General features: G+C 53.4%; 1 protein-coding gene across 1 annotated transcript; it reads left to right on the top strand.

The window, feature by feature from the left end:
- The first annotated feature begins 917 nt into the window (after nucleotides 1–917).
- Nucleotides 918–26,458, top strand: ANO7 (anoctamin 7). Its single transcript, XM_065410233.1, has 23 exons — nucleotides 918–1,031; nucleotides 1,647–1,722; nucleotides 2,329–2,495; nucleotides 4,118–4,225; nucleotides 4,769–4,905; nucleotides 6,067–6,124; nucleotides 8,537–8,647; nucleotides 9,004–9,169; nucleotides 11,003–11,093; nucleotides 11,819–11,915; nucleotides 13,769–13,912; nucleotides 13,999–14,136; nucleotides 14,361–14,459; nucleotides 14,560–14,662; nucleotides 15,991–16,102; nucleotides 18,274–18,328; nucleotides 19,507–19,604; nucleotides 20,662–20,813; nucleotides 23,340–23,545; nucleotides 24,301–24,443; nucleotides 25,222–25,312; nucleotides 25,642–25,761; nucleotides 26,264–26,458. The coding sequence occupies exons 1-23, from the start codon at nucleotides 918–920 to the stop codon at nucleotides 26,456–26,458; spliced, it is 2,781 nt and encodes a 926-aa protein (XP_065266305.1).
- The last annotated feature ends 323 nt before the right edge of the window (nucleotides 26,459–26,781 follow it).

Genomic DNA, 26,781 nt, shown 5'->3' on the forward strand with positions numbered 1-26,781 from the left:
TCTGTGCCTCAGTTTCCCTTGTGTAAAATAGGGATAATATTTAGTGTTGGGATGCTAATCTCACTTTCTTAAATAACAAAGTTATATCTTCTAAAACGTAAATTCTATATCAGGTGCTTTAAGAGCACTAATAAATACATTTTATAATAAATGATTTAACACTTTACAAAAGAAATCTTAAACTTAAGCTCAAATATACGTCCCCTAACTTATTAAATATCTCTGACGATGACCTCTGAGCCAATCTATAACATGACTACCATTGTCACATGCCATGGAAAGTGTTACAGAATGCCCACCCACCCCACCCAGACATGGAACGAGTCACTTAATTGTCCCTAAAGCTACTCCATCTCTCTTCCTGCTTCACTGCAGAGCTTCTTCCTAAAATCTTTCCCAGCCTCTCCTGACTGGCTTCTTGATAAACAATTGAAGAAAGCTCACACATCCTTGTAATGCATGCATGTGTTCACTCAAACCACTCTGATACAAAAGGTAACAATTTCTTTGTACAGTGTCTCAACCTAAGGTCTCGCTGCTAGCAATGCTGCTCTTATAGATTTCCCTTGATATCTTTTAATAAAACTCCTACATATATTTAAAACAAAATGCATTAGGTAAGTCTTATACATAGTGAATAACTGTCTAGCAAGGTAGCAAAATACATTTATAATGTACCACAGCAGAACTGGAGGGGAAGGAAGCAGCTCACCACTAGAGCACTCCTGTACCTCTACCATCAGGACCTGAAAGCGAGGCAACCCGTGTCTTGATCTCTCCTGGCATGTGGCCCCACACATTGTGAGGCCTGGTCTGCTGCCTCCTGTGGGAGGGAGCTTTGGCCCATCCATGCTGCACTCACATCTTGCTGATTTGTTTCTAAACAGCAGAAGGTGCTGGTGGCATGAAGGATCAAGATGCATCGGAAAAAGATCAAAGCAGATGATCATGCCAACCTGATGGGTGAAGACCAAAATGCCAAAGGGCCTTATTATGGTAGTCTGAGCCAGGATCCTATTGAAATCTCGGAGGTAGGCATATAAAATCTACTGTGGACGGATATTTAGAGCTGTGAGGGGGAAGGGAGGGTTAATCTGCGCCCATCACCTCCTGCCACATGGGGGATGACTAGGGGGCTTTCTGGGGAACACAGCTCCTGTTCCTGTTGGGGGGGGGGAGGGGAGGACAACACCAGGGATGCCTGCATCCAAAGGCAAGATGAAGGAGAGGGTGTTCAGATTGATCAGCTGCTCCAAACAATGTACAAGCTTGCATACAAGGCCACCCACTTCCAAACTGGGTGAGGCTGGCTGGCCATTGTTCGTGGGCCCTGTCTCCTGGCAGTCACTAAATGCACTGAGACTGGTTTGCAAACAGCATTCCCACTGTATGCACATGACTTATTTCATATTACCGTGGCAGTGGCATATGCTCACTGTAGGAGGGCAGCCCTGTAGCCCAAGGCCTTCTCTCAGATGAGAGCTTAGATAAATCCTAGCTAGCACCCCGGTGGGGTCGCACTCGCTGCTGGAATCCTGGTGGGGACTGCATGATGCCAGCAGCACCTTAACTTCCTTTTGCTAGTTCCTGTCAGCATTCGGCAGGGCTTTTGCCCAAGCCCCTTATGAGTTAATGCTTTTTTCCAGCTGAGCAAACCAAGTCAAGCAACCCATGTCACGCAGAGCACTGCAAACGTCTTCAGCGATGGACGCACCAGGATAGGTGAGGGCACAGCTCAGGGAGAAGTGCTGATCTTTGGGGAGGTGGTTTTGAGGCTGGTGGCCTTTGTATTTATTTATTTTAAAGAAGGAAACCTGTAAATAAGGGGTGAAGTCCCCAGCCCTGCTCTCAACACCGTGTACACCCTTGGGTTGGGATGTGCCTGCCAGTCCCCGTGGACAGGGCAGAACTGAATGGGTTCTGCTGGTTGGAGTAGTTCTGTTGTGCATATCTGGAGTCCACTAGGTCCCTGTCTAGCTTGACTGTCCTGGTTTGTCTCGGGACCCCTGGTCCTTGTGGCTGCAGTAAGATAGTACATCTTCTTGTAGCCACATGTGGTAAACTCATTCCATAAAGGGCAGGGGTCTTAGGTTTATAATCCCCAGCCTGCTCCTCCCTGCACGTGCCCCTTTCTGCAAGCTGCTCATCTTACTCCACCAAGACTTGGCCCTGTGACAAGAATCAGCTGGGCACCGGGCAGGAGCAGATGGAGAAGCAGATGAAGCATATGAAGCATGAGCTGGGTGGTTTCCAAGAGCTTTGCCCCCATGTGCCTTGCAGTGTCCATCTATCTGTGATGTGGACACAAGCTGTCTCTTCTTGTCCCAGACTTCATCCTGGTGTGGGAAGCAGACCCCCAGGAGCAGGAGGGACAGAATGAAGAAACCAGTGCTGAGAGCGAGGTGCCCCGGTGGAGAAGAGCTGTTGATGTCCGCAAGACTTGGCGGAAGAAGTTTCTGAACAAGCTCCAGGCTGCTGGGATCTGTATAGAAAAGGTAGCTGGATCCTTTCTGGTGCCCAGGAAGGCTTCTTCCCTGTGTATCAGTGCACTATCCTGGCTCTGCAGGGCCACCTTGTCCTGGGGGGAAGAGTTGCTTTGTTCATTGGATCCTGGTCTTCCCCCCTCTGCTCAGTAATCCCCGTCCGGACGGTGTAGGGGCCACACTCTCCAGAAAGGGGAGCTCATTGTCCACCTTGGCTTGGTCCTGGCTTCTCTCGGTGGGGAAAGGAAAGCAAAGGGCCAGCTGGCTGAGCAGTCTGAGGAGGAGGCTGGAAATGCAGCCATCTGTCAGCAATACAGGCAGCCTGCCAGCATGTGGTGATAAATCGAGCCTTCTTCCCCCACTGGAGCCAGGACACATGGTCAGTCCACTCTGCATCGCTCACCCAGCAGAGGAAACCTGGTTCATGTAGAAACAAGGCCCTGTTTATGATGCAGCATGTTAGAGCTAAATTATGGGCGTGGACCCCTGGGCCAGCTGAGTTGTGCTTGGCACAGGAGGAGGGCAAAGGTGCCTTTCTACTATGTCATGTTAGATACCATCACCATAGTATCTGCGCACCTTCCAGCAGAGCATTAAGTGACATGAATGACTAACGTCTGTAAATCACCTTCCCACTTCCCTTATCCTGAACCTGGTCAGGGGCCCATAGAGCCCCCAGTGTAGCCTAGCCTGCCCGCACCTGCCACACCATTTATGTCATTAGGGATAACAGATGATGCCTCTTCAGGAAGCTCTCCCTCCCCTTTCCACTGTCGGAGTACCACAGAATGGATGGAGCCTGGGGCCAGAACTTTACCCTGTTCCAAAATGGCCCCTTCCCCAGTGAATGGGCCAGGGCAGCAGTGGGCATTTCAGCCTGCTGGGAATGAGGCAGGGCTGTGGTGGGTGGCTAAGAAATCATCTGCTGATCTTTCATTGGAATAATATTGACCTTGTGCCACATGGTGAGTGTGTCTAACCTACTCCCGTCATCTAGTGAGTCTCCTGGCAGGCCCAGGAGGGGAGCTCTTCCGTCTCACGCTGCCTGGCCTGCAGGGAGATGCACTGTCTTAGAGATGAGTGATGGGAGGTGGCTGCCAACAGGAGCACGGCTTGCTCTGTGTGATCTGGGAGCTGCATATGGCGGGTGCTCCTCTGCTGCGCAGTTCTCGAGCTCTGCAGGGTTCCTAGGGCACGTCTACGCTGCAAAAGAAAACCCCTGGCAGTGAGTCTCCAAGCCCAGGTCAACTGATGTGGGCTCACGCTACAGGGTTAAAGATAGCAGTGTAGATGTTCCGACTCTGGCTGGAGCCCCAGGCTCTGAGACACGCAGTTCGGGGCCCTGGGCTCCAGCCTGAGCAGGAACCTCTACACTGATATTTTTAGCCCCATCGTGTGAGCCTGAGCTCTGCTGTGGGTTTTTCTTTGCAGTGTAGACATCCCCCTAGCTCGAGGCTTAGTAACGGCACAGCCAAGATGAGTTCTGCATGGCTGGCCCCTTGCTGCTATAAATCGACATAGCAGCCTCAATTTCAAGGGAGCCTTGTTGATTCACCCCAGCTGAGGATCCAGCCTATAATGCCAGGCCTGAGTACAACAGGTGGCTAATGCCATCTTTCCCTCTTCTCTCCCAGCACGTGGTCCAGGATGAGAAGAAGGTGGTGCACTATGTGCTGCTGAATGCCCCCTGGAGCGTGCTGTGTTATTATGCAGAGGATCTCCGGCTGAGGCTCCCCCTGCAGGTGAAGGTCTTTCCGAGACTCGTCCTCTTCCCTCTAGGGCCCAGTTCATCCCTGCAGGAGCTGAGGAACTCCCAGTCGCCAGGGTGAAGCCATCCCACTGCTCCCATGTGCCACAGGGGGAGAGTTGTGAGGGGGGATGACTCCACGCTGGCTGATTGTTGCACACGCTGGGCTGGGCAGTGACACGGCACAGAGCCAGATGGAAGTTACAGGGAGACCAAACTGAAGAAGGGAAGCGGGGGTATTTACTTACTTGCCCTCCTGTTTTCAGAGGCCTCAATCCTGTGGGCTTTGCTCAGCAAAACTGTCCTGGACGTCAGCAGGTGGGCTCCTGTGCAGGCCCCAGAGGAGCTTCCTTATCCCTTCAGTGCTTCCCCACTCACCCTCTTTCACATGCCAGTGCTCCCAGCCTCTCGCGCTGTTGTGCATGCAGCTGGGACTCGTCTCTTCCCCCACCCTCCTCTGCCCCCGGATGCTGACTCAGCACCATGCTGCTGCTGCTGTTCTCCTCCTCCTGAGCGTTTTTCTCTTGCTTGTGCCCAGGCCCTGCCAAATCAGGCTTCAAACTGGTCTGACAGAGTGGCGAAGAGGCTGGGTGTCCCCAGCCTGCTGCATGAGGAGGTTCCCAATCTGCCCCTGGACTACTACACTTGTCACTTCAAGGTGAACAAGTTAGCATGGTAAGAGCCCCGGGAGCCTGTGCAACGCATTCACTCCTGCTTCCTTGTGCTGATCACCTTTCCTCTTTCCCGTCTGGAATGAGCTTCCTGCTGTCTCCCTGAGGGCAAGGGCTATGGGACAGGCAGTTACCCGAGCTGCTCAGAGAGGAGACCTCTGCTCCCTGTCCAACAGGCCTGCAGGGCACCCACAGAGAAGCCTGTTACGCCACCTGCTGGAGTGCTCATCCAGGCAGCTGCCTGTTGTCTGCCTTCCCCTTTCTGCCTGTGCACGTTATCTGCCTAGATCAGGGATGGGCAAAATTTTTGGCCCAAGGGCCACATCGAGGTTGCAAAACTGTATGGAGGGCTGGGTAGGGCAGGCTCCCCAAACAGCCGGGTAGGGCAGCCTACCCAAACAGCCTGGCCCCCGCCCCCTATCCGACCCCCTCCCACTTCCTGCCCGAAGCCAGACATGCTGCCGTGCTGCCCTGCAGGAGCGCGCAGCCCTGCTGCCCAGAGCGCTGCCCGCGCGGTGGCGTGGTTGCGGGGGAGGGGCAACAGCAGGGGAGGGGCCGGGGATAGCCTCCCCGGCCAGGAGCTCAGGGGCTGGGCAGGATGGTCCCACGGGCCGTATGTGGCCCACGGGCCGTAGTTTGCCCACCTCTGGCCTAGATCGTAAACTCTTCAGGGCAGGGAGCACGTTGGTGTCCGTGTCCCTGAGACCCCTAGCGCACTACCGAAGCTATCCGAGCAATAAAGGGATAAGAATTAAATACCACTACTTGGCAGGGCACAGGGTACCTATAGGGAGGAGGAGCCATGGGTGCGCAAAAGACGGGTGGGGTGGGTGGGTTGATGATCAGCAGAGCAAGGCTGCTGTGAGAGGACTATCCTGGGAGAGTGACTCTATTTGCCGCCCCTCTGAGCTGATGGGTGAAGCCAAGGAGGTGACCTGCTGGTTGGAACTGCCTCTGCAAGTGCCTTCTCTTTGCAGCTGGGCTGACAAGGGCAGGGAGGGGCCATCCTCAGCTGGATGGGTGAGGTGCAGGGCTGTACCTGTGGCAAAATGGGGTGGGGAAGTGGATGGCTGTGGGCTCAGGGAGAGGAAGCAGGATGGCTTGTCCTGTGGGTTGCACTTTGGGGGGCATGTTCCCATCATGATTCTGGTGTGTGTGATTGCAGGTTCCTAGGGAGCAATGAGCAAGACACCTTCTTCAGCAGCACACAACGGCACAGGATAGTGAGTAGCCAGCCCAGGGGTCTCCTGGGGAGGGAGAGGTCCCGCAGGGCCTGGGGCTGAGATGGGCCCTTCCTCCTTGGCTTCTGGTTCAATTCTTTATCATCCTAATTCGTTGCTTTTGTGTCAGCCCAGCTGGGAAGGGCTTGAGTGTTCTGGCCCGGGCAGAAAGGGCCACGCAGGGGGAAGGCTTTGGGTGCAGCAAGTTTGGGACCCTGGCAAGGCTTGGGTTTGGGCTAGGAGGAGAGATAGGTGTTGTGGAGAAGGCCCCACTTGAATCTGGAGGGTGCAGGGCTTCCAGGGAGGCATGGGCTTAGGTTGGGGGCAGGTATGGTGGCCTCTAGGGAGGTTGACATTTAAGCAGAGGGAAGGTTCAGTTTAGGGGGTAGCTTGAGTAAGGAGTGGGCTTGTGACCCTGGCTGTTTGGGCGCTAGGCACATCCCAGATCCTGATCAGCCTAAAGAAAGAGGGTCACTTACTCCTGTGCAAAGTGGGTGTGAAATGTTACCAAATCACACATCTCTGCTCTGCTGCCCAGGTGTGAATGGCTGCAGTGCGCAAGGTAGTGGTGAATCAGCTATCTATTTTAGGGACTTACAGGGCCCCCCTCTTCATTGTATCTGAGCACCTCACAATCTTTAAAGCTTATGAGGCAGGGCAGAGCTATTATCCCCATTTACAGGTCAGAAACTGAGGCACAGAGAGGCTAGGTGACTTGCCCAAGTTCACAGACACAGTCTGTGGCGGAGCAGGACCAGGTCTCACAAGTCCTAGACTACTGCCCTAATTATTGGACCATCCTGCCTCTGTCAGCTCAGTCACTGAACATACTGGTCATGTCCTGCCAGGGTGTGAGACAGTAACTAACGGTTAGATGGAAGGATTAGATTTTTATCAAGAAAGGTCAATTTTACTGTACAATGCAAACTGACGAAAAAATATTTCCATCCATAAGCGAAACTCACAGATAAGTAAAGTAAGAAAAATGCTGCTTGTATTAGTGTGTGATTCAAGGATATTTACTTTGTATATTTTGATTTAATGCTGTCAATTTTGTTTTAACGGTTATAGAACTTTAATTTTGTGAATCACAACATCTACTATCATTAAATAATTATTGTCTGACCCCTCCCTCCCATTATTTCCTGCCGCTATGAAAATTTAAATTAATAAAAATTTTAAAAATGCTTAAAACCCATAATTTTGTGTAACTCTGAAAGTTTAAATAGATAAACTGCTGAAAATAAACATCAATATTAGCCATTAATTATAAAAAGATAAAAATCTAATTCTGCCAAGCCCACTAATGATCAACGATATCCTGCTATTTATAAACCTCAAGATAGGAGGGTCTTCCTTCCTGCTCCATCTCTTTGTGCTGTAAGCCAAGCAGCCATGCAGCCTGGTGCCAAAAACTTGACTTCCAAGGAGGAAAGTCAAAACCCCAGATGTGATGAATTTCTCCCACTGGGGCAGTGTCTGCCCATGGACTAGAGCCTGTCAAAAGTGCACTTTGCAAAATATAGGTCAGAACTGATACAAACATAGCTGCTAGCAAATTACCAATGTATTTGTGAGGACACCAAGACATATGTGCTGTGAGTTTGTTCCTGACCATATTGACTGGGCTGGTGTGATACTGCCTTGCTAATGGAAAAGCAGCTATAAAACACAGAGAAAATAGGCCACTTATTTTAAAGAAGAAAATAGTGAAGTAAGAAAACAGCCATTTGTTTTCTCTTTCCTGTCTGCATTCTTCTCCTCATTTGTGTGACTTTAGGCTTAAAGGAATCCTGCAAAGATTTTTTTTAAAAATAGCTCTCACCCATTTGTGTTGCTTTATGATATATAAAGTCCTGAAAGATGTGTTTCAAACAAAGTTGTTTTTCTTGTTTGTTAACAATAGAAATATCAGGGATGTTAAGTCTGGTCTTCTCTGGTTTAGGCTTTTTGTGGAGTCTGAAGGAGATGTAGTGTGAGGAGTTTGCTCATTCACGGGCAGTGTGGGGTTTGAATTTTAACAAAGACAACTTTTCTCCTAAGACTTCATTGGCAATTGGAGTTAAATAGATTTTAACACATGCAAAGTTTAAAGAGGCTGACTAAAAACGAACCCTTCTCTCTCAGTTTTCAATGTCTGGGGAAGGGAATGTTACAATGCCTATGAGAGTCAGGCTTGGAATTGGTGGCAAAAACCAACTTCTTGTACCTGAATTCATTTGAACTTGTTTAGTCTCTTTCCACCCAAATTCTCCATTTCCCTCTGGAAAGGTGGTTGCTGAGAACCTTTGAGGCATGGGTCTCCATAGCGCAGTGCGGAGCATGGTGTCGGTGCTTAGAGAGAGATCATGGGACTCTCGTTGTATCTTTCGTCAGTGTGACAGCAGTTAGTTACCATCTCTTTGCTTCCCCCAGCTGTACGAGATCCTGGCCACGACGCCATATGGCCACCTGAAGCAGGGGGAGGTTGGGGTGGATCGGCTGCTGAGCGAGAATGTCTTTGCAGCTGCATTCCCCCTGCATGAGGTAAGTCAGGAGACAGCCTCTTTCTAGCACCGGTTCCCTGCTACCTCAGCCAGACTGGACTTTGGTCATGCCCCGATCTACAGCTCAGGGGGCAGCAGGGAGCCCTGGCCAAGACAGAGCACTTGGTGGCCTCTGCCCAGGAGGGGGCTGGGCTGTTCAAAAAGCTCCTTATTCAGCCTTTCCAAAAGAACGCAGAGGTAACTGGGGTTGGGGGAGCATGGCTGTGGGGAGCTGGAGAGGCAGGGGGCTGCTGTCGAACCCCTCTCCCCAGCCCAGCCAGCTGCTCTGCTCTGCATGGGCAGCTGAAATGCTTTCACCAGCCTCAGTTGGACCCCCTCCCTGCTTCTCCCCTGCAGGGTCCCTTTGCAGTACCTGCTGACAGGCTGGCCCCTGAGATCCTGACCGAGCGCCAGGTCCTCTTCCAGTACTGGGCGAGGTGGCGGAAATGGAACAGATACCAGCCACTGGATCACATCCGCAGGTACTTTGGAGAGAAGATCGCGCTCTACTTTGCCTGGCTGGGTGAGTACAATGCTCTTCGGATCCCTCCCTACAACCTGCCTTCATCCCTGGCCCCAGCCAGACGTGTCAATACGCTGCCCTGGATCTCCTGCCCCATTCTCTTTAACCTCTAGCCTGCACCTCTGTCTCCAACCAATTCCTGAGCTGCGATAGCCATGTGTTCCTCATGCCCACTGGAAAAGGAATTGGAGCCTCGCTGATCAGGAGATCAGACTGTCCAGTCTCATAGAAATCAGGCTTGGTGAAGAATAATGCCTCCTTCAGCCATGTGGCACAAAGGGATGGGTTCTAGCCAGCAGCGGAAGGGCACCACCAGCACCAGTGTGCATTGTTCTGCCCTGCTCCTTACTGCTCCCTCGACCACCTCCTGTGGCACCCAGCTCTGCCCTAACCTGATATCTTCTCCAGAAAGAGCTAATGCTCCACTGGAGCGTCGGCCTCCTTGTGTTCTGCTGCAGGGAATGCTGGGATCAACGCAGAGAATAACAATCACTTGTGTAAGCAGAGCGCTTTGCTTCCCCAGTGCAGACCAAGGACGGGCTGTACTATAGCAAGGGGCACCCTTTACATCGGATGCATGGGTGTCATTGCCAGAGGAGCAGGGAGGATCCTTCTCAGGTTGCCATTTTTCACTAATCATCCTCCTTGCCCCTTTCCTGCTATGGCTTGTTAAGAGAAGCTAGATTAGGGTGCATTTGTTTATCTTGTACTGGGATTGTCTGCCATGTCCCAGGCAAGGAAAGCTGTCCCTCTTGCACAGAGCAGCAGCCCGAAAGCTCCCATGGCCAGAAGCCCTTCCTGTCGTGTCCAAGCTGTTGGATGCGTTTGAAATGAACGTGGCTGACCAAGCAGGAGCAATGGATGCTTTGCTGGTCCCTGTCTGTGGTGGGGCTGAGTTTCAAGTCCTAGTCCTAATCTACAAAACCCTCCGTAGACCAGGACGCTCATCCCTTCACCACAGCCCATCGAGACAAGCTGGGACAGACATTCTCCATGATGGGACCCCAGCTGTGGCACTCCTGATCAGAGATTGTAGCTGGAGCCTCGATCTACATGCAAGCCCCCCCCCCCCCTTTCTCTGAAGCTTCCCCCAGGAACACCATCCATTCCCAGTGCCTGTCACTGAGGAGAGGAGGGAGAAGGTGCAATAGGAAGGGAGGGAAGGAATAGAAGAAAAAGGAGAGAGAAATGGACAAAATTAATTAAAAATAGGTCTGGAAGGGGGAGAAACAAAAAGTTGATGTATGGCCAAAGAACATAATCGTTGGCATACTGGCAAGCGTAACAGACTCTGCCCTGCCTCCAGACTTGATTAACTTGGATCGTTGTCCCTGTGCATTGGACACGAAGGTGGGGTTCCCACTGCCACTCGGCACTGGGCAAGCTCTGCTCCGTAGGAGCACAACTGAGCCAGCACTGAATGGTTTTGAAAGTCCTGCCCTACGGCCATTACCAAACCCAGCCTGTCTCTGGAGGCCACGTCTCAGGGTGACGACACAGCCAGCAGGAGGCTCTTGAAGTCAATGCCAGGGTGAGATAACCCTTAACCTCCCCTTTTACCCGCATGTAGATGGGAGGAAGGCCCCGCTCCCCAAGTGACCTCTGAGAACGTGGTGCAGAACATGGTAGGAATCCTCCTTTACAATGGCTAGCAGGGGACTCTCCTTCAGCTGCTGGGATGCAGTGCCTAGCTCCGCAATTGGTTTCACTAGGAATGTGAGGCTCTGAACTGGGCTCTGCTGCTGAGATGAGGGTGCAGGTTGGCTACAGGTCCTGTGTTTGCAATGAGACTCTCAGTCTGAGGGACTGGCCTTCTCTCTTCCCTCTCTTTAGGTTTCTACACTGGGTGGCTCTTGCCTGCGGCAGTTGTGGGGACACTGGTTTTCATTGCAGGCATATTTCTGATGCTGAGCGACATACCTGCGTAAGTGCCAGCCTCTCCCCCCTTTCTGTCCCTGCCTTCTCCTTCCCTCTCCCACTGGCTGTCTCCAGCCTGGAGGATGTGGGGGAAGCCCCAGGGGAGGCCAGAAGTCAGCAATTCCTGGCTGCCTCCCCTGAGGTCAGTCCACTAGGCCACAGCACCCCCAAAATGCACGCTCACTGTCGAGCAAACCTGGCTTCTCACAGGCTTCCGAGCAAAACTCCTGGTGAATAACCCAACTGCGAGGGGGTCAAAGTCCCCTAAACACCCTGCAGGGAAATGTCATCCAGGTCTTCACAGCATGTGGCCGCCCGCTCCTCCCAGCACCGTGGCTCTGCTGTCTGGCCCCAGGTTCCAACATGGCGGGGCATTGGCTAGACTCTAACCAGAGGAAACTGTTGCGGGAAAGCTCCATGAGGTGTTTCTGTCCAGGGCAAGGACAGGCAGCAAAGGGCCAGTGCTCTGTGCTGCCACGTGAGCATCCCAGCTTTAATCCCGCGTGCCGTGCTCTCACCTGGGGACCTGCAAGAGGAATGTGCTCAGCAGCTTCGCTCCCCCAGGACCCTCTGGCTGATTTAAGGATCAGTGTTTATGGGCTCCCATGGGCTCCTGGCTAGTCCTGCATCACTGGAAAGAATGAGACCTCAAGAGGGGCAAAAGGGTGGCCTAGAGCAGAGAATGTACTGTGGTCCTGATTTCTTTCCTTGTCTGCCTCCCCACTGCCCCAGGCAGGAGATCTGTGAGAGCGAGGATCAGTACCAGATGTGCCCGCTGTGTAAGGAGTGCCCACAGTGGCAGCTCTCCAGCATCTGCAGCATGTTCAAGGTAAGGTTTGTGGCTCTGAGTGGTTAATTTCCAGAGGGGAGGGCCAGGAAGAGAGAATATCCTGCAGTCTACCCTGTAGATGGTGCTTGCTAGAGTGCCCAGATGTGCACAGCTCTCTCGCCCCTGCGCCAGGGCCTGGCTGGGCTGGGAGGTGCTGTGTTTATGCACCGGGAGGGGCGATAACCAGGCTGTTTGCACAAGCACAATGCGCTGGGATTTGCTCTCTGCCTTTTCATCTTAATGACACTAGAGGAGACATCTCAGGGGACATGCTCCTGTATGAGAGGAGAGAGCACCAGGACTCACCTCCCCCAGGACCTTTCCTCATTCCCTCCCATCAGCAGCATTGGACCCTTTCCCCTCTTTCTAGTCTCCCTCCTCCCAGCTGTGCACATTCGCTGGCATCCCACCTCCCCAAACCATCCCGCTCCAGCTCCTCTTCCCCACTTCACCTTCTCTTCTCCCTTGCATCCCCTCCCTAGTCTGTTCCTCCCCAGGTCCGCTGCCTCTTCCTTGGCTTCCCCCTGCTATCCCTCCTTGTTCCCTCTCCTGCATTCCCTGTCTGATTCCCTCCCACCTCTCCTCTCCCTGTGTGTACAAGGTCTCTCCCTTCTGGTGCTGGAGCAGGTCATGCTGCAGAGATGAGAAGGGGTCCGTTTCACTTTGCTGCTTGCACATGGAGTGGAGCAGCAGAGACGGATCTCAGGGACAGCTCCTTCTTGGGTGCTGCTCCAGTGTGTGTGGAAAGCACTGCAGAGCACAGAAGAGGCTTTCTGCAGCTTGAACTGGCTATGCAGATTCACACTACCGCATGGACGTTTTTTGCCTCAGGACGGAGATCTGCTCTGCACAGCAAGCCTCTGCTGCGCCGGGTAGTCGCAAGATTCTACACTTAAGGGATTATGGTTGTCGGGCTAATCTCCCTCTGTAAGCTACATAATGGACCAGTCCTCCCAGCTGATGTAAATTGGCATGGCTCCATTGACTTCAGTTTTGGTCCAGACTTGCACCAGGTGGGGATCGGCCCATTGGCTCCAGTGGAGCTAGGCTGATTTACACCAGCTGGGGATCTGGCCCAATGCTCTTTCTCTCGCCAGCAGGAGCGTTTGATAGCACTGAAGTAAGGTTATTCAGACAGCGAGGGTGACCTCTCCATGTGGCTCCAACCTCTTCCCAGGGAGATTCAAGCAAATCCAGAGAGAATAAGGAAAGACTCTTTCCCTTTCTGTCTGTCTGAAGCTGAGGCCCCCTCCCTGTGCAGGGAGAGATGAATGCTCAGAGTGGGAGGGGTCCTGCTCTGAGCCTGGGGTGAAGCCTGTATGGGGCCCCAAGCTGTGAACTGCTCCCTGCACACCCCAAAGCCATACCCTGCCGTCACCTTCTCAGCGCAGCACAGGCAGCTCTGGTTGATCAGACACACAGGAATCCCAATCGCTGTCTACCCTGTCCCCATGCCTCCGTTCCTAGCATGCCACGACTTGTGTTTGGGAGCAGCATGGGTCTGGTGCTGGCAACAGGTGGGCAAATCAGCTGTGCACTGTGCTGCCACTGATCTCCTTGCTGCCTCTGGAGCGCTCCAGCCTGGGTCCAAGGACTCAGACTGATCCAGCACTCTGATTCTTGTAGATGATCAGTTCCAGTGCTGCTTTGTCTCTTACCAAAACCCCAATGCTTCCCCTGGGGAACCTCCCGGTCTGTTCCAGAGGGAAACTCATTCTCTCTCTCCTGCCCTCACCCCCCCTTCACACACCCAGAAAGTTAGCACTCTGCTGCTCTCAGGATCCACCCTAGCATCCCTTTCCTCCTGCAGGTCCCCTGAGCGTTCCTTTCACTCGCCTTGCTTTGCTCCATAGGCAGGTCGCCTCTTCGACCACGGTGGGACCATCTTCTTCAGCATTTTCATGTCCCTGTGGGCGGTGACATTCCTGGAGTACTGGAAGAGGATGAATGCCACCCTGGCGCACCGCTGGGACTGTTCCGACTTCGAGGACATTGAGGTACAGGCCTGGCCCTCCGTCACACAGCTGAACTCCCAAGGCCGTACAAAGCCAAATCAAGGTGATGCCTTTTCCCACTGTCCTAGGAGCGGCCGCGACCCCAGTTCACTGCCATGGCTCCCATGACGATGGAGAACCCAATTACTGGAGCAGAGGAGCCATATTTTCCCAAGCAGAACCGCGTAAAACGGGTCATGGCTGGATTGATGATCATCATCATGATGGTAAGGGCACTGCAGGCCGCTGCCCTGTGCCTGGCTCTGTAGGTCTTTCATGGAGTCTGCAGCTCCTGGCATGACTGCCTCTTCTCTGCATGCTGTTTGTCTCTTACTGCCTGCGTGGCTCTCCCATAGCTGCCAGTGCCCCCAGAGATCAGAGCAAGCCCAGCTCCCCCAAACACACTGTAGTTCCTGATGGCAAGTTGATGGCCATTGGGTTGTGTTTGCAGATTGCTGTGGTTGTGATGTTTCTGATCTCCATTATCCTGTACCGGGCGATCGTCAGCATCCTTGTGTCAAGATCCGGGAACTTCCTCTTTGTGGCATCGGTAAGAGGTAGATGCAGCCAGCTCTGCCCTGGGGTTTAATGGGCTTGAGCAAGCCCCAGGGGATGTTCTGGTTCATTCCCTCTGCTCTCCTCTTTTCTAGGCATCTCGTATTGCCAGCCTCACGGGCTCAGTGGTGAATCTAATCTTCATCCTCATCCTCTCTAAAATTTACATTGCACTGGCCCATTTCCTTACCAAGTGGGGTAAGTGGTGGAAGGGAAATTGCACAGACTTCAACTGTGGTTCCCTGGGACAGTTCCTGACAGGCCTGGCTCCCCACTCCTTTGCAACTTTTGCATTGCACTCACATCCACCTGCACAAAGCAAGTGTGAAACACTGCCATCTGATCTGAGAGGGAATCACACCCACTCACACAGGAGGGGAGAATCTGGTCCATTGTCTTCAGCTGGATTCTTACGCCATTAAGCAGGGGCTGCTAAAATAAATTGGATTTAGGTGCAGAAGGGAAAAGGCAGAAAGACGAGGATACAGACAGGTCAGGAACTGAGAAAGGTGGAAGGGCTCAGATCAAAGTAGAGAGGTACCAAGGCAGGGAATGAATGCAGGTGTTTGGTGTAGGGTCACCAGGTTGCCACCTTTCCCAGTTTTCATGAGTGCTGTCTTAGGTCCTGCAAGCTAGATAGTGTGACACAAGGAAGGAATTTGTCTCATAGGGCAAAACATAAAAAGTTGCAATGCAGGAGTCCTGAAGTCAGGTGTCCAATGGCTTTCTGAGGGTCCAGGGCTAATGCTGGAGGATGCCTGGGAAAAGCATTGTGTGTGCAGAGGGATGTTGGAAATAATTAGAGAAGGCTCAATTTTTTTAACAATCTTTTTGATTGATTGAAATTTTCTTTTTTTGGCTGCGGGGCGGGGGAGGGGAAGCTTTGGTTTTCATTTAATCAATAAACTGAAATTTAGTGACAGTTGTTGGATATTTTCTACCGAAAATTTCGAACTTACAGGAAATGAAAATGTTTTTGTTAATTTTTTTGCAGAATAATACAGCAATTTTTTTGACCAGCTCTAGAAATAATATTAAAGGATATGATCTTTATTAGCCTTTTTAAAAAGAAAAATAATCTAATGAATTTGCTTGTAGCTAGTTTATAGGTACAGTACAACATCATTGCCCTCTGCCAGACAGAATCAGAACTGTACACGTGTGTGTCCTTTACTGCTGACTGCTAATCGAGATTCTCCATAGGCTCAAGAAGCAGGGCCGTGGGCTTGTGCACAAGAGGGACTGGGTTCTAGCCTGGCTGTCGCTATGACGTTCTGCATGGCCACAACATATAACATAACACCCGTGAAATCCTAGGTGACCATGCATTTGTTGGGAGTTTTAAAAATACAGACATCTTAAAGATCAAACAAAAAAGCCTCCTAAACAACACACAGTCATCCAGGTTCTTCTGTTAGGGATGCTGTTGCCATGGTTACTGGGTGACAGGAGTAAGTGCTGCTAGTCTCCTTGAATATTGCCGCAGGGCAGAGCTGATGCTGTCTGTGTGTGTTGCTCTGCCACAGAAATGCACCGGACTCAGACGAAGTACGAAGATGCTTTCACCTTCAAAGTGTTTGTCTTCCAGTTTGTCAATTTCTACTCTTCTCCCATCTACATCGCATTCTTCAAGGGAAGGTAAGACATCTCCAGGGGAGGGCAGCTCTTGCCTCCCCCACCCATCCCCCAGCTCTGGGGCATGGCCCCCTCCTCCAAACATAATCCCATCTTAGCTGGTGGCTGGAGTTCCTGCGGCTGGCCCAGAGGTAAGCGGCTTTGGGACCTGGTGATGTGCAGTTCCAGTGGATAGCCCTAGAGCAGTGGTTCTCAAACAGTGGTCCACGGATCATGAGTGATCTGCCAGCTCCATTCAGGTGGTCCGCGGATAGTTCCCTCTAAGGTGCGCGGCCACACACGAAACAATGAAGGGCCACCCACCTAATTAGTGGAGCTGCGCAGGTGTGGCTCCACTAATTAGGTGCCTGAACCCTGGAGAAGATGCACATGTAAGGTGAGGTGGTGGCCTTGGGGGGAATAGGGGGTAGTTGGAAGGGGGCAGTGGGGTGAGAAGAGGTGGTGGGAGGAATTTGGGACGTGCAGGGCTGTGGTGTCCAGAGAAAGAGGCGACTTTCCCCAGCTCCAGGGCTGCGGCTGCCAGGGAGAGACGGCCCTTCTTCCCAGCCTCAGCTCTGGGTGGGGCAGAGACCCACCCCCTTCCCAGCCCCAGCTCCCGCGGGGGCTGCCACGGCGGGGGAGAGAGGGCACATCCATCGCATTAGAAAGGTAAGACTACTGATATTAAAATATGAGGTGTGTGCTTTTATTTGTAGAACAAAAAAAGTTTTTTTTTTTTAATATAGCGCTTTTATCCAAAGCGCTTTACAATAGTTAGCTAACAGTACAAACAACATTGGAAAGATCATTAAGTGGTCTGCCGAGACCCTCAGCAATTTTCAAGTGGTCCGCGGGGGGGGGAAAAAAAGTTTGAGAACCACTGCAAGAGAGAGAGACAGGGAAGCTGCAGCACTGCTGCCATCTAGAGGCAATGAGCGGCATGCGATGGAATGTGGGGGTTCCCGGCACAATTCTAATGTGGGAAGGAGCAACTAGAAACCACCCTTGTGCCTGTGTAGCTCTAAAGCAGCCCTGTATCCGTCCAGGCGTGCAGTGAGCATGTCAGAGAGCTATATGGCCTTTTCAGTGTATGATCCCATGGCGCACACAGCCAGTTGTTCAGACTGTTGAGGGGCTGGGGGTCCTCTATCAGAGGGGTCTCTGTGTGGGAAGCTGAGTTTGGGAAGCACATGCCCATGGGGAAGCCCCTCAAAAGCTCAGAGCTGAGACTCCTTGGGCAACTTGGGGCTTCTGCTCCCTGGTGGTGATGAGGGTGCTTGTTGTGTGCAGAGCTGGGATTCTGAAGGAAAGCCAGACTGTCGCTGTGTTGCATGGGGAAGGTCTGCTGTGTCAGCAACTGGTGGACCCTGTTGCAAGGCCCCAACCGCCATTATTTTATATAGAAACCCCCACTAAGATCAGGGCCCCGTTGTGTTGCCGGGCGCTGCACACGCAGTGAGACCCAGCCCCAAGGAGCATAAAATTGAAACAGTGGGTGGGAGAGGAAACAGGCATAGGCGAGTGATGTGACCTGCCCAGGTCTCCCAGCAGGGCAGTGACAGATCTGGGGATGGCACACAGGGCTGGAGTTCCAGCCCAGGCCTGATCCAGGACCATGCTGCTCCCCAGAACTGATGGAAACGGGATCTGAAGCAGAGGGGTAAGCCAGGGGAGTGCTGGGGGTAATTGCAGCCAGCATCGTTGTATGTAGTGGGCTGAAGTTTTGCTTCAAATGCCTCTCACACATGGAAGGGATGAAATTAACATGAGGGGCAAGTCTGGGGGTGCCCTTTGATGATCTACTTTCAGACAGGCACCATTGCACTGTGGGAAGAACAGGGCACAGGGTGAGTGAGAAATTCCTGACACACATGCTTCCATCACGGGATGTTCCTGGCAGGCAGGGCTGGCCTCCATGCACATCCACAGGGTATCGTCAGTGCTGGCTTCAGATGTGGGCTGAGGGAGAAGAAGATGAAGTAGGTCTGACCTTGTCTCATTCAATCCAGCAGGACTGGCTGAGTGGCGTCCTCAGCCTCCCAATGGACAAGGGTGGCTGGGATGTGGGAGAGGGCACGGTGCATGACAGCACCACATCCCGAGTAGCCTCAGGAGGAATAAGAGATTGATTGGGGGGGGAGCAAGGGGTTCAGCTGTGGATTTATTGCTCTGTCTTGCCATCCTGGATTTTCCAGGTTTGTAGGCTACCCAGGGCACTACAAGACCTTGCTTGGGATCCGCAACGAGGACGTAAGTATCAGCTGATAAAGGTTGAGAACATAAGAAGGGCCATGCTGGGTCAGATCAATGGTCCCTCTGGCCTAGGGTCCTGACACAGCCAGGGCCGCCTGGGGGGGAGAGGGGGGCAAGTGGGGCAATTTGCCCCAGGCCCCACAGGGGCCCCCATGAGAATATAGTGTTTTATAGTATTGCAACTTTTTTTTTATGGAAGGGGCCCCCGAAATTGCTTTGCCCCAGGCTTCCTGAATCCTCTGGGCGGCCCTGGACACAGCCAGTGCCAGGTGCTTCAAAGGGAGTGAACGGAACAGGGCAATTAGCAAGTGTCCATCCCCAATCGTCCAGTAGCAGTGTCTGGCAATCGGAGGTTTAGGGACACCAGAGCACGGGGTTAAAAGGAGGTTGGAGTCTCGGGTGAGGGACAGTGTGAGGTAACCTGCCAAACAGAATGGGGACCCTTTGCTGGGGTGGCAGGAAACACCCCAGTTGCTGCCCAGCACTGTGCATGGGGAAAGGCTCCAAAGTTCTCAGGACAGCCCTGGCCAGAGGAGGAGGGAGGCCATGGCCAGCTTCAGTGCTAGTGTAGTGGGCTCCCGGCCTGCCCCCGGCCCGAGCTTGTGCGCTGCCTCCAAGGCCTCTGACAGGACTGACACACAGGCTCCTCTGGAAGTGAGGAAGGCCCAGGCAGGATGTGGGCATAGCGCAGAGAGGAGCAGGGGCATGCCTGGGGAATCCCCCTCTCTGGCTGCTAATCCCCCCAGGACCAAAGATAAGTAGGGGTGGTCAGACTCCACTCCTGCCCCAGCCACCTCAAGAGCCCCCCGCTGCTCATCTGCCCAAAGACTAGTGGCAGCAACTGGGGCCCCTTGTTCCTGGCCCACCCCACCCAGCAGTCGGCCCCTGGGGCTACCCTGAGGGTTGGGAATGGCTGCCGGGGGCTTGGTGCTGCAGGCTGCCTCCTCCCCATGCTCCTCTGGCTGCTGGGACACCACTGACACCAGGACGTGGCGATGGTGCTGGGGGCCGCAGTGCACCAGCCTGCTATGCCGTTAGGGCAGCGTGTGTGGCTCAGGAGTAGCCTTTCCTGTGGGAGGTGGAACCTGGTAGGGCCCCCCCCACCCCCGCCCGATCCTTCTGAGCTTGAGGGGAACGTGCAGCGGAGCTGATGTGCCTCTGTCCTACCCACCCAGTGCGGGGCTGGCGGCTGTCTCATTGAACTCGCCCAAGAGCTGCTGGTCATCATGGTGGGAAAACAAGTAATTAACAACGTGCAGGAAATCGTCATCCCGTAAGTACTGTGTGCGCTATCAGGGGGTGGTGAAGGACCAGAGCCCAGCTCCACAGGGACCAGGGGGAGGGGGACTCAGTCAGGGTAAAGACACCTGTGTGTGCGGCCCCATCTGCTTGTCTTGTGCTTGGCAGGTGGCTGCAGCACCTGCCCCAAGTGGTCTGAAGGCTGTGGTTTGACCTATGGGGCCGAGCTAAGATAGGGCCAGTGCCCAGATGTGCCAGGGCCTGTGACCACAGCCCTCTCCTCCAACTAGTGAAGGAAGAGGGGAAAGTTGCAGGTTGTGACCGCTGGTGGGCGTTGCTGTGACAGATTGACAATGAGGGTGGGGGATCCACAGCCCACGTGAACCAGTCAAAGCAGAACAAAGTTGTTTTGCAATAGGTCTCATGGCAAGTTAGCCGTGTGCATTATGGAGCCTCTGGCTTCCCACTGCCACTGCCCCGCCTCCTGCCCACAAGCTCTGTCTGCTCAGGGATTCTTCGTCATGGGCTCCTGCCGGAGGAGGCATTGGGGGAAGCGAACCAGGCCAGGAATGCTGGAGCTGGGAGGGACTTTTCATGGCCCTTTTCTGGAGTAATGTCCAAGCTCAGCTCAGCCGAGACTCTCCACGTTTGTCCTCTGTCATTCCCAGGGCAAAGGCATCTCTGCCAATGATCCCTAGCTGCCGGACCATGGGCTGCTGGGCATGCATTAGAGCAGCGTTTCACTGGGGCCTCACCCCACAATTCGACACAGAAAGGGGACTTAAAACCACCTTTGCTCCCATCCTACTCTGGTGCCAAGCCCAGTCCAGCCTGTCTAGAGAGTTTGGCCCTGTTCAAAATAGGGAAGCAAAGACACTTTCCCCCACCCCTGATTCCTGGCTGGCACTAGGGCTGGGTCAGGGTGTGTTGGCAGCACTGCCGAAGGTCCCTCTGATGCTAGCTGCCTGAAAATGCCAGGGCAACTTGGAGAGCCAGCAGAGCCTATCAGGCCAGTAAGAGTGAGACTGGCCACTGCAGTGTCTGCTGGGGCATCACCCTTCCCATGATCGGTCCTTTCTCTGCTCCCCCAGGAAGCTGAAAGGCTGGTGGCAGAAGTACAAGCTTCGATCCAAAAAGAGGAAAAGCAAGGAGGCCCAATTGGGCCTGGCGCAGCAGGTGCCCTGGGAGAGCAACTACGAGCTCCTGGTCTGTGAGGGGCTGTTTGACGAGTACCTGGAAATGGGTAGGAACCAAATGCCAAGTCTGCCACCTTGGGAGACTACTAGCAAAGTGTGTTGGCCAAGCGGGGTCACCTGATCACTGACAGCACCAGTAGAAGAGGCTGGAGGTCAGAGACTTCCTCAAGGGAGGAAGCTTTTGCAGTGTTGATGGCATGTGCATCAATCACTTATCCCGCTGACGTGCCCTCTGGTGCCCGCTAGTGGTGATGATTTGGGAAGCAGCACTTTCTCTAGCACGTTCACTTGAGTGAAGCCCTCGAGCAGGGGTCTCAAACACGTGGGCCGAGCCCCTCGCAGCCCCCCCGCCCTCCCCCAGTATTTACCAGAGCGGCTCCGGCCGGACGTGCACCGGGAGCAGGGCAGGCTCCCTGCCTGCCTGCGCAGCTCCGGGAAGAGGCTGGAACGTGGGGAAGGGGGGGCGGAGGGGCTGTGTGTGGCTGTTACTTTAGGCAGCGCCCCCAGCAGCTCCCATTGTCCGGGAACGGGGATCCGCGGCCAATGGGAGCTGCTGGAGGCAGTGACTCAAGCAACAGAAACGCACAGCCCCTCCGCCCCCCCTTCCCCACGTTCCAGCCTCTTGCGGGGGCAGGGCAGACAGGCAGGCAGGGAGCCTGCCCTGCCCCCGGTATGCACCGGGCCAGATCCTGCCCCCCAAACCCGTCCTGCAGCCGAACTCCCTGCCCTGAGCCCCCTGCCGCACCCTGCACCCCGACCCCCTGCCATACCGTGCACCCCTCCTGCACCCCGACCCCCTGCCTCACCCCTCACCCTTCCTGCATCCCAACCCACTGCCCTGAGCCCCATGCCGCACCCCTCCTGCACCCCGACCCCCTGCCGTACCCTGCACCCCGACCCCTGCCCTGAGCCCACTGCCGCACCCTGCACCCCAACCCCCTGCCGTACCCTGCACCCCGACCCCCTGCCCTGAGCCCCCTGCCGCACCCTGCACCCCGACCCCCTGCCGCACCCTGCACTCCAACCCCCTGCCATACCCTGCACCCTGACCCCCTGCCTCACCCCGCACCCCTCCTGCATCCCAACCCACTTCCCTGAGCCCCATGCCACACCCCTCCTGCGCCCCAACCCCCTGCCGTACCCTGCACTCCTCCTGCACCCTGACCCCTGCCCTGAGCCCCCTGCTGCACCCCGACCCCCTGCCCTGAACCCCCTGCCTCACCCCGCACGCCTCCTGCACCCTGACCCCCTGCCCTGAGCCTCCTGCTGCACCCTGCACTCCTCTTGCACCCCAACCCCCTGCCGCACCCTGCACCCTCACCCCTCCTGCACCCCACACTCCAACTCCCTGCCCTAAGCCCCCACCACACCCCTCCTGCACCCCTGGGGGCAGGGAGGGGGCAGAGTTGGGGTGGGGATTTCGGGGAAGGGGTTGGAATGGGGGCAGGGAAGGGGTGGGAAGAGGCGGGGCAGGGGCAGGGCCTCATGGAAGGGGTGGAGTGGGGGCGGGGCCGAGGGCGGCGGGGAGGTGTCGGTAATGCGGCCCTCGGGCCAATGTACTAGTCCTCATGTGGCCCTCATGGTCATTTGAGTTTGAGACCCCTGCCCTAGAGAGTGAACTCGACTGCCTAACCTTGGTGTTGAATATTCTGAGCTTTGGGATTGCAGTCAAAGGTCTAAGGAAACCCTCCATTAGAGGTGGTAGCCTTGTGAAACTGACCCCAGAGAGACAACTCTGCCTCCAGGAGGGGAAATTGGAGCCCAGGCAGAGAAAATTGGATTATGCAGCAGGTTCTATTGCCCCATCTCACCCTGCCAAACAGCCCTGCTGGGTCTGACTTGATATACAGAATATCCCACAGGAAGCCTCCATCTCAGGCTTGGAGTTACCCATGGCTCCAGCCCAAACTTTTCCACATCGCAGCTTCCTCTGCCTGAAGGTTCCTCTCACCTCCCTGCTGGAGCCAATCACAGCAGTGAATCAGTGCTAGCTCTCCAAACCCTTTGCTCGGCCATGGCCGCACTATGGATGCTGCCGGCCCAGGTGTGTCAGTCAGGTGCCTAGGGGTGATGGCTGACAGAGCTGTGCCAGCAGAAGCCCATGTTAGATGCACTTATACCAGCACAGCTTTTACCAGTCTAGCTTGTTTGGCTCATGGGCAGAGGTTTCACAATCCTGGTACCCCCAGGTCTAGCTGCATTCATGCCAGGAGCGCCTGGCTGGTACACCATACGGGCATTCCTATACTAGTAAAGCATACCTCATGGCCTGAGGGAGCTCCTTCTCCTTACCAGGATCTGTCAGGTGATGCTGGCAGCCTATTACAGATGGAAAGCAGAGGCCAGTGCATCTCCAGGAACAAACCAAACAGTGGCCCACATTGATCTTTGGATTGCAACATATTCCCCGGGGACTCCCTGTTCTTATCCTTCGGAAACCAGAGACGATGGGGAGGGGAAGGGGGACCAGACAGGCCACAATCACTGCTGAACACAGCTCACACAAGCCATCCTCTGCTCCACTTGCCCACTGTGAATGTGAGCTCTGATGATTCTTTCCTTCTGCACAACAGTCCTGCAATTTGGATTCATCACTATCTTTGTGGCAGCTTGTCCTCTGGCGCCCCTTTTCGCCTTGCTCAACAACTGGGTGGAGATCCGCCTGGATGCACAGAAGTTTGTCTGCGAGTACCGTCGTCCTGTGGCTGAGCGGGCCCAGGGCATTGGCATCTGGTTTTATATCCTGGAGGTCATCACCCACTTGGCTGTCATCAGTAACGTGAGTAGCGCTGGGCAGTGAGGGAGAGGGAGGAGAAGCCAGCTCCCAGCATTCAGACACAGCCAGCCACGTTGCTGACAGTTAATATAATCATGTAGCATTGTGGAGTTTGAAGGCAGTCACTGAGCAGGCCGGTATTGGGGACAGGGGACTGAAAGCCAGAACTAAAGAGAATGTTACTGAAATCCCACTTGGCAGATACAAGTCTGTAGACACGATATAGTAACTGGAGTGTACGCAGAGCTGTCGTATGTGACAGAACCAAGCTCAGATTCGAGGGCTGCTGCAGCTCAGGCCTCTGGCTCAGTAACCCCTTAAAAGGGTACTCTACTATTGGAGCAGTGTTACCTGACACAGCCTGCTCTGACGGGTTCCTCATCTCTGCAGCTTAATTCCGAAGCACAACGGGACTGGTTTTCAATGACCAGTGAGAGCTGTACAGTATTGAAGGGTGTCTGTATTTGAAAAATAAATGTTTGCTGCTATAATTGCTAGTGAGCAGTAACCCTGCAGGGCTGACAAGCCTCAATCCAAACTTTCACTGGGGACTTGCCTCAGTAGGAAGTGCAGGGTCAGAGTTTGGGTGGGGGATTGGTGTCTGGGAGAGGTGGTCCAGCCAAACACAAGAGTCACACAAAGCTTCAGAGTAACAACACTTAGCTTGAGGCTCAAGCAGGTATGCTGAAAAGGTGCGTGGACATCTGTAATGTGGTAGGAACCTGGCTGTAGCACTAGTGTTTTCCTCCTTATTTCAGGCCTTCCTGATTGCCTTCACTTCAGACTTCTTGCCCCGGCTGTATTATCAGTACACCCACGCCAGTGACCTGCAGGGCTATGTTAACTTCACCCTGGCGTATGCTCCAAAGCACTTTGCCTCACAGCACAACGTCACGTGCAGGTAGGAGTCCCAGCTCGGCTGCTTGGGGGGGTGCCCTCAGGACAAAACTCCTTCCCATTCTCCATTTGAATTGCAACCTCTGATTTTTCCTAGTGTTCGTTTTCTCTTCAGGACAGTTCTCTCCTCTGTGGGGCCCCAGCCATATTTGGGAGCGAAAGATGGGCTCAGGAAGGCACATGCTTTGTTTCCACTTACTTTAGCACAGGTCTCACACAGGATTATTTCACACCGATTATTGAGAATGCTGCCCCATCCAGCAAGGGGTGGGAGAGGGAAGGGAGACCCAAAGGCTAGTTCAGTTTATCAGGGGACAAAAGATACACCATTACATAGACACATCCAATTTACACCTGAGTTAGGCAGTGCAGCATTAGCTTGCCTAGGGGAGTGCCACTTGGGTCCTCCTTCATGTAGGCGGGGGCTCACCTCTTTGTGCTCTTGTTGTAAATCAGTTTTGAAGGAACTTGAATGTTTTTAACTGAGCTACTTCTACTCTGACTGATTTACCTTGCTGCTGCTTGCCAGTCCTGGAGGAATGGGCACATACACCCTCCTGGAGAGCTGGCATTAGCCATGCCTTACACCCAGACAGTTCATGGGCCAGATAAATGCCATCAGTTATTAATCCTTAAGAGTGATTGCATTCTGTGACTTCATCCACATATGTAAAGTTGTGGGAGTGAGACTACTAGTGGTTGCCCTGAGGATGTTGACATGCAAGGGCTCCTCTTTCCCAGCTGTGATGCACCTAGGTGCAATGTTATCTTCTCTTCCCCAGGTACCGTGCATACAGGGATGAGAGCGGCAGGTACTCGCTAACCTATTGGAACCTACTAGCAATCCGCCTGGGCTTTATTATAGTGTTTGAGGTACCTTCCTCTCATTTTCCTCAATCAGTGCCCCCTGCCAAGGTTTTATTCCTTTGCTGTCCCATTCCTCATTCTAAGTTTTTTTTCTACACCTGTCCCCAGGGCATGTACTGTCCGGCACTGCCTGTTTCTGGCCAGGCATAGACGTTGCCCCTGTGGAGTTGAAGAGCGTGTGCTCTCTGGGGGATACTGCTTGGTTCAAGTCCTTTCAGTGCCTGTCCCATTCCCTGCAGTCAGGCACTTCCATGCTGTTCCTTACTCATCTGGACTTGCTTTGAAAAGAATCAGCTGTCTGATTGGACACATTGCTCTTTTCCTCTTGTTTCCAGCATGTGGTTTTCTTTATTGCTCGTCTGATAGACCTGATGGTGCCTGACATTCCTGAGTCACTGCAGATCAAGGTGAAGCGTGAACGTTATCTGGCGAAGCAGGCACTGGCTGAGAACAAGGTAAATCTCAGGGCCAGTGGTCTTTATTCTACATTGGGTAGTCAGTAGGTGGTCTATGGGCCACATCTGGACCGCCAGATGCTTTTGAACAGACCCTCACATCTTTTTATTTACTCTGGAGTCTGCTTTCCTGTGGGCATCCCACTGCCCACCCCTGGAAGATGTCAAGATGAAATGCACTACAGTAACACCCCATTCCTTTTGGTCTTCAGCTGTTTCATTAGCAGCTGGGGGGCTCCCTGTTCATAACCCCTTTCTCCATAGTCATTGATAATCTCTTCACTCATTTCTGTTGTTCCCCAAGTTTTCTTCTGGTTGTAGTTTCTGGACAGGCTTGTCTGATTCTGTCAGTTCTGCCCCCTAAGTCTTAAAATTACATACCTGACGAAGCCAGGAATTCATGCTTTCCTCCCTTAAACATAGCTGATGCCAAAGCAGTTAGTATCCACAGCATTGTAGCTTTCTAATTGTCCTTTCTTCTTTTGATCCATTGCTGAGATAGGCCCTCTTTGAGAGAAAGGAAGTCAGAGCCACCTCCAGCACTATGCAAACAGCACCCAAAGACTGGGAGCTAGGTGGGATGCATGAAAACCAGGAGCCTACCCAACTGCAGACGACGACGTCTACACCCACATTAGCTGCTAGTCCGGAAGCTCATCCTCAGCACCAGTTTGAGCCTGAAGCAGAATCCCCATGAATTGCTATTGACTCAGTTTTAAAACACAAAACAATAAATGGTGACTGCTTCTATGTGGGTGTGAATGAAACTGAGTTCAGCCATGGAGCATGTGATTTCTAGCACTCTCCTTTGGAAGAGATGAACTCAACTTGGCTCTGACCCTGAGCTGGGTGGCTGTTGTATATAAGAAACGTTGCAGAGAAATGAATTATTTTAGTGAAATTTCAGAGTGGATAATTGTAATTTCATGGATAAATAAAGCACGCCAATTAATAGTACAGTGACAGGCATACTTGAATACCAGCTAAGTCCTTAGAGCCCTGCAGGTTAAACTAAAGTTG

The sequence above is a fragment of the Emys orbicularis genome, chromosome 9, assembly GCF_028017835.1.
Source record: "Emys orbicularis isolate rEmyOrb1 chromosome 9, rEmyOrb1.hap1, whole genome shotgun sequence".
NCBI classification, from domain to species: Eukaryota; Metazoa; Chordata; order Testudines; family Emydidae; genus Emys; species Emys orbicularis.

Excerpts from the sequence above, each read along its gene's own strand:
- ANO7 (XM_065410233.1), top strand. The coding sequence starts at position 918 with ATGCATCGGAAAAAGATCAAAGCAGATGATCATGCCAACCTGATGGGT. Across the intron at positions 6,125-8,536 it reads GCACACAACGGCACAGGATA|CTGTACGAGATCCTGGCCAC; the intron begins GTGAGTAGCCAG and ends TGCTTCCCCCAG. Across the intron at positions 14,460-14,559 it reads ACTTCCTCTTTGTGGCATCG|GCATCTCGTATTGCCAGCCT; the intron begins GTAAGAGGTAGA and ends CCTCTTTTCTAG.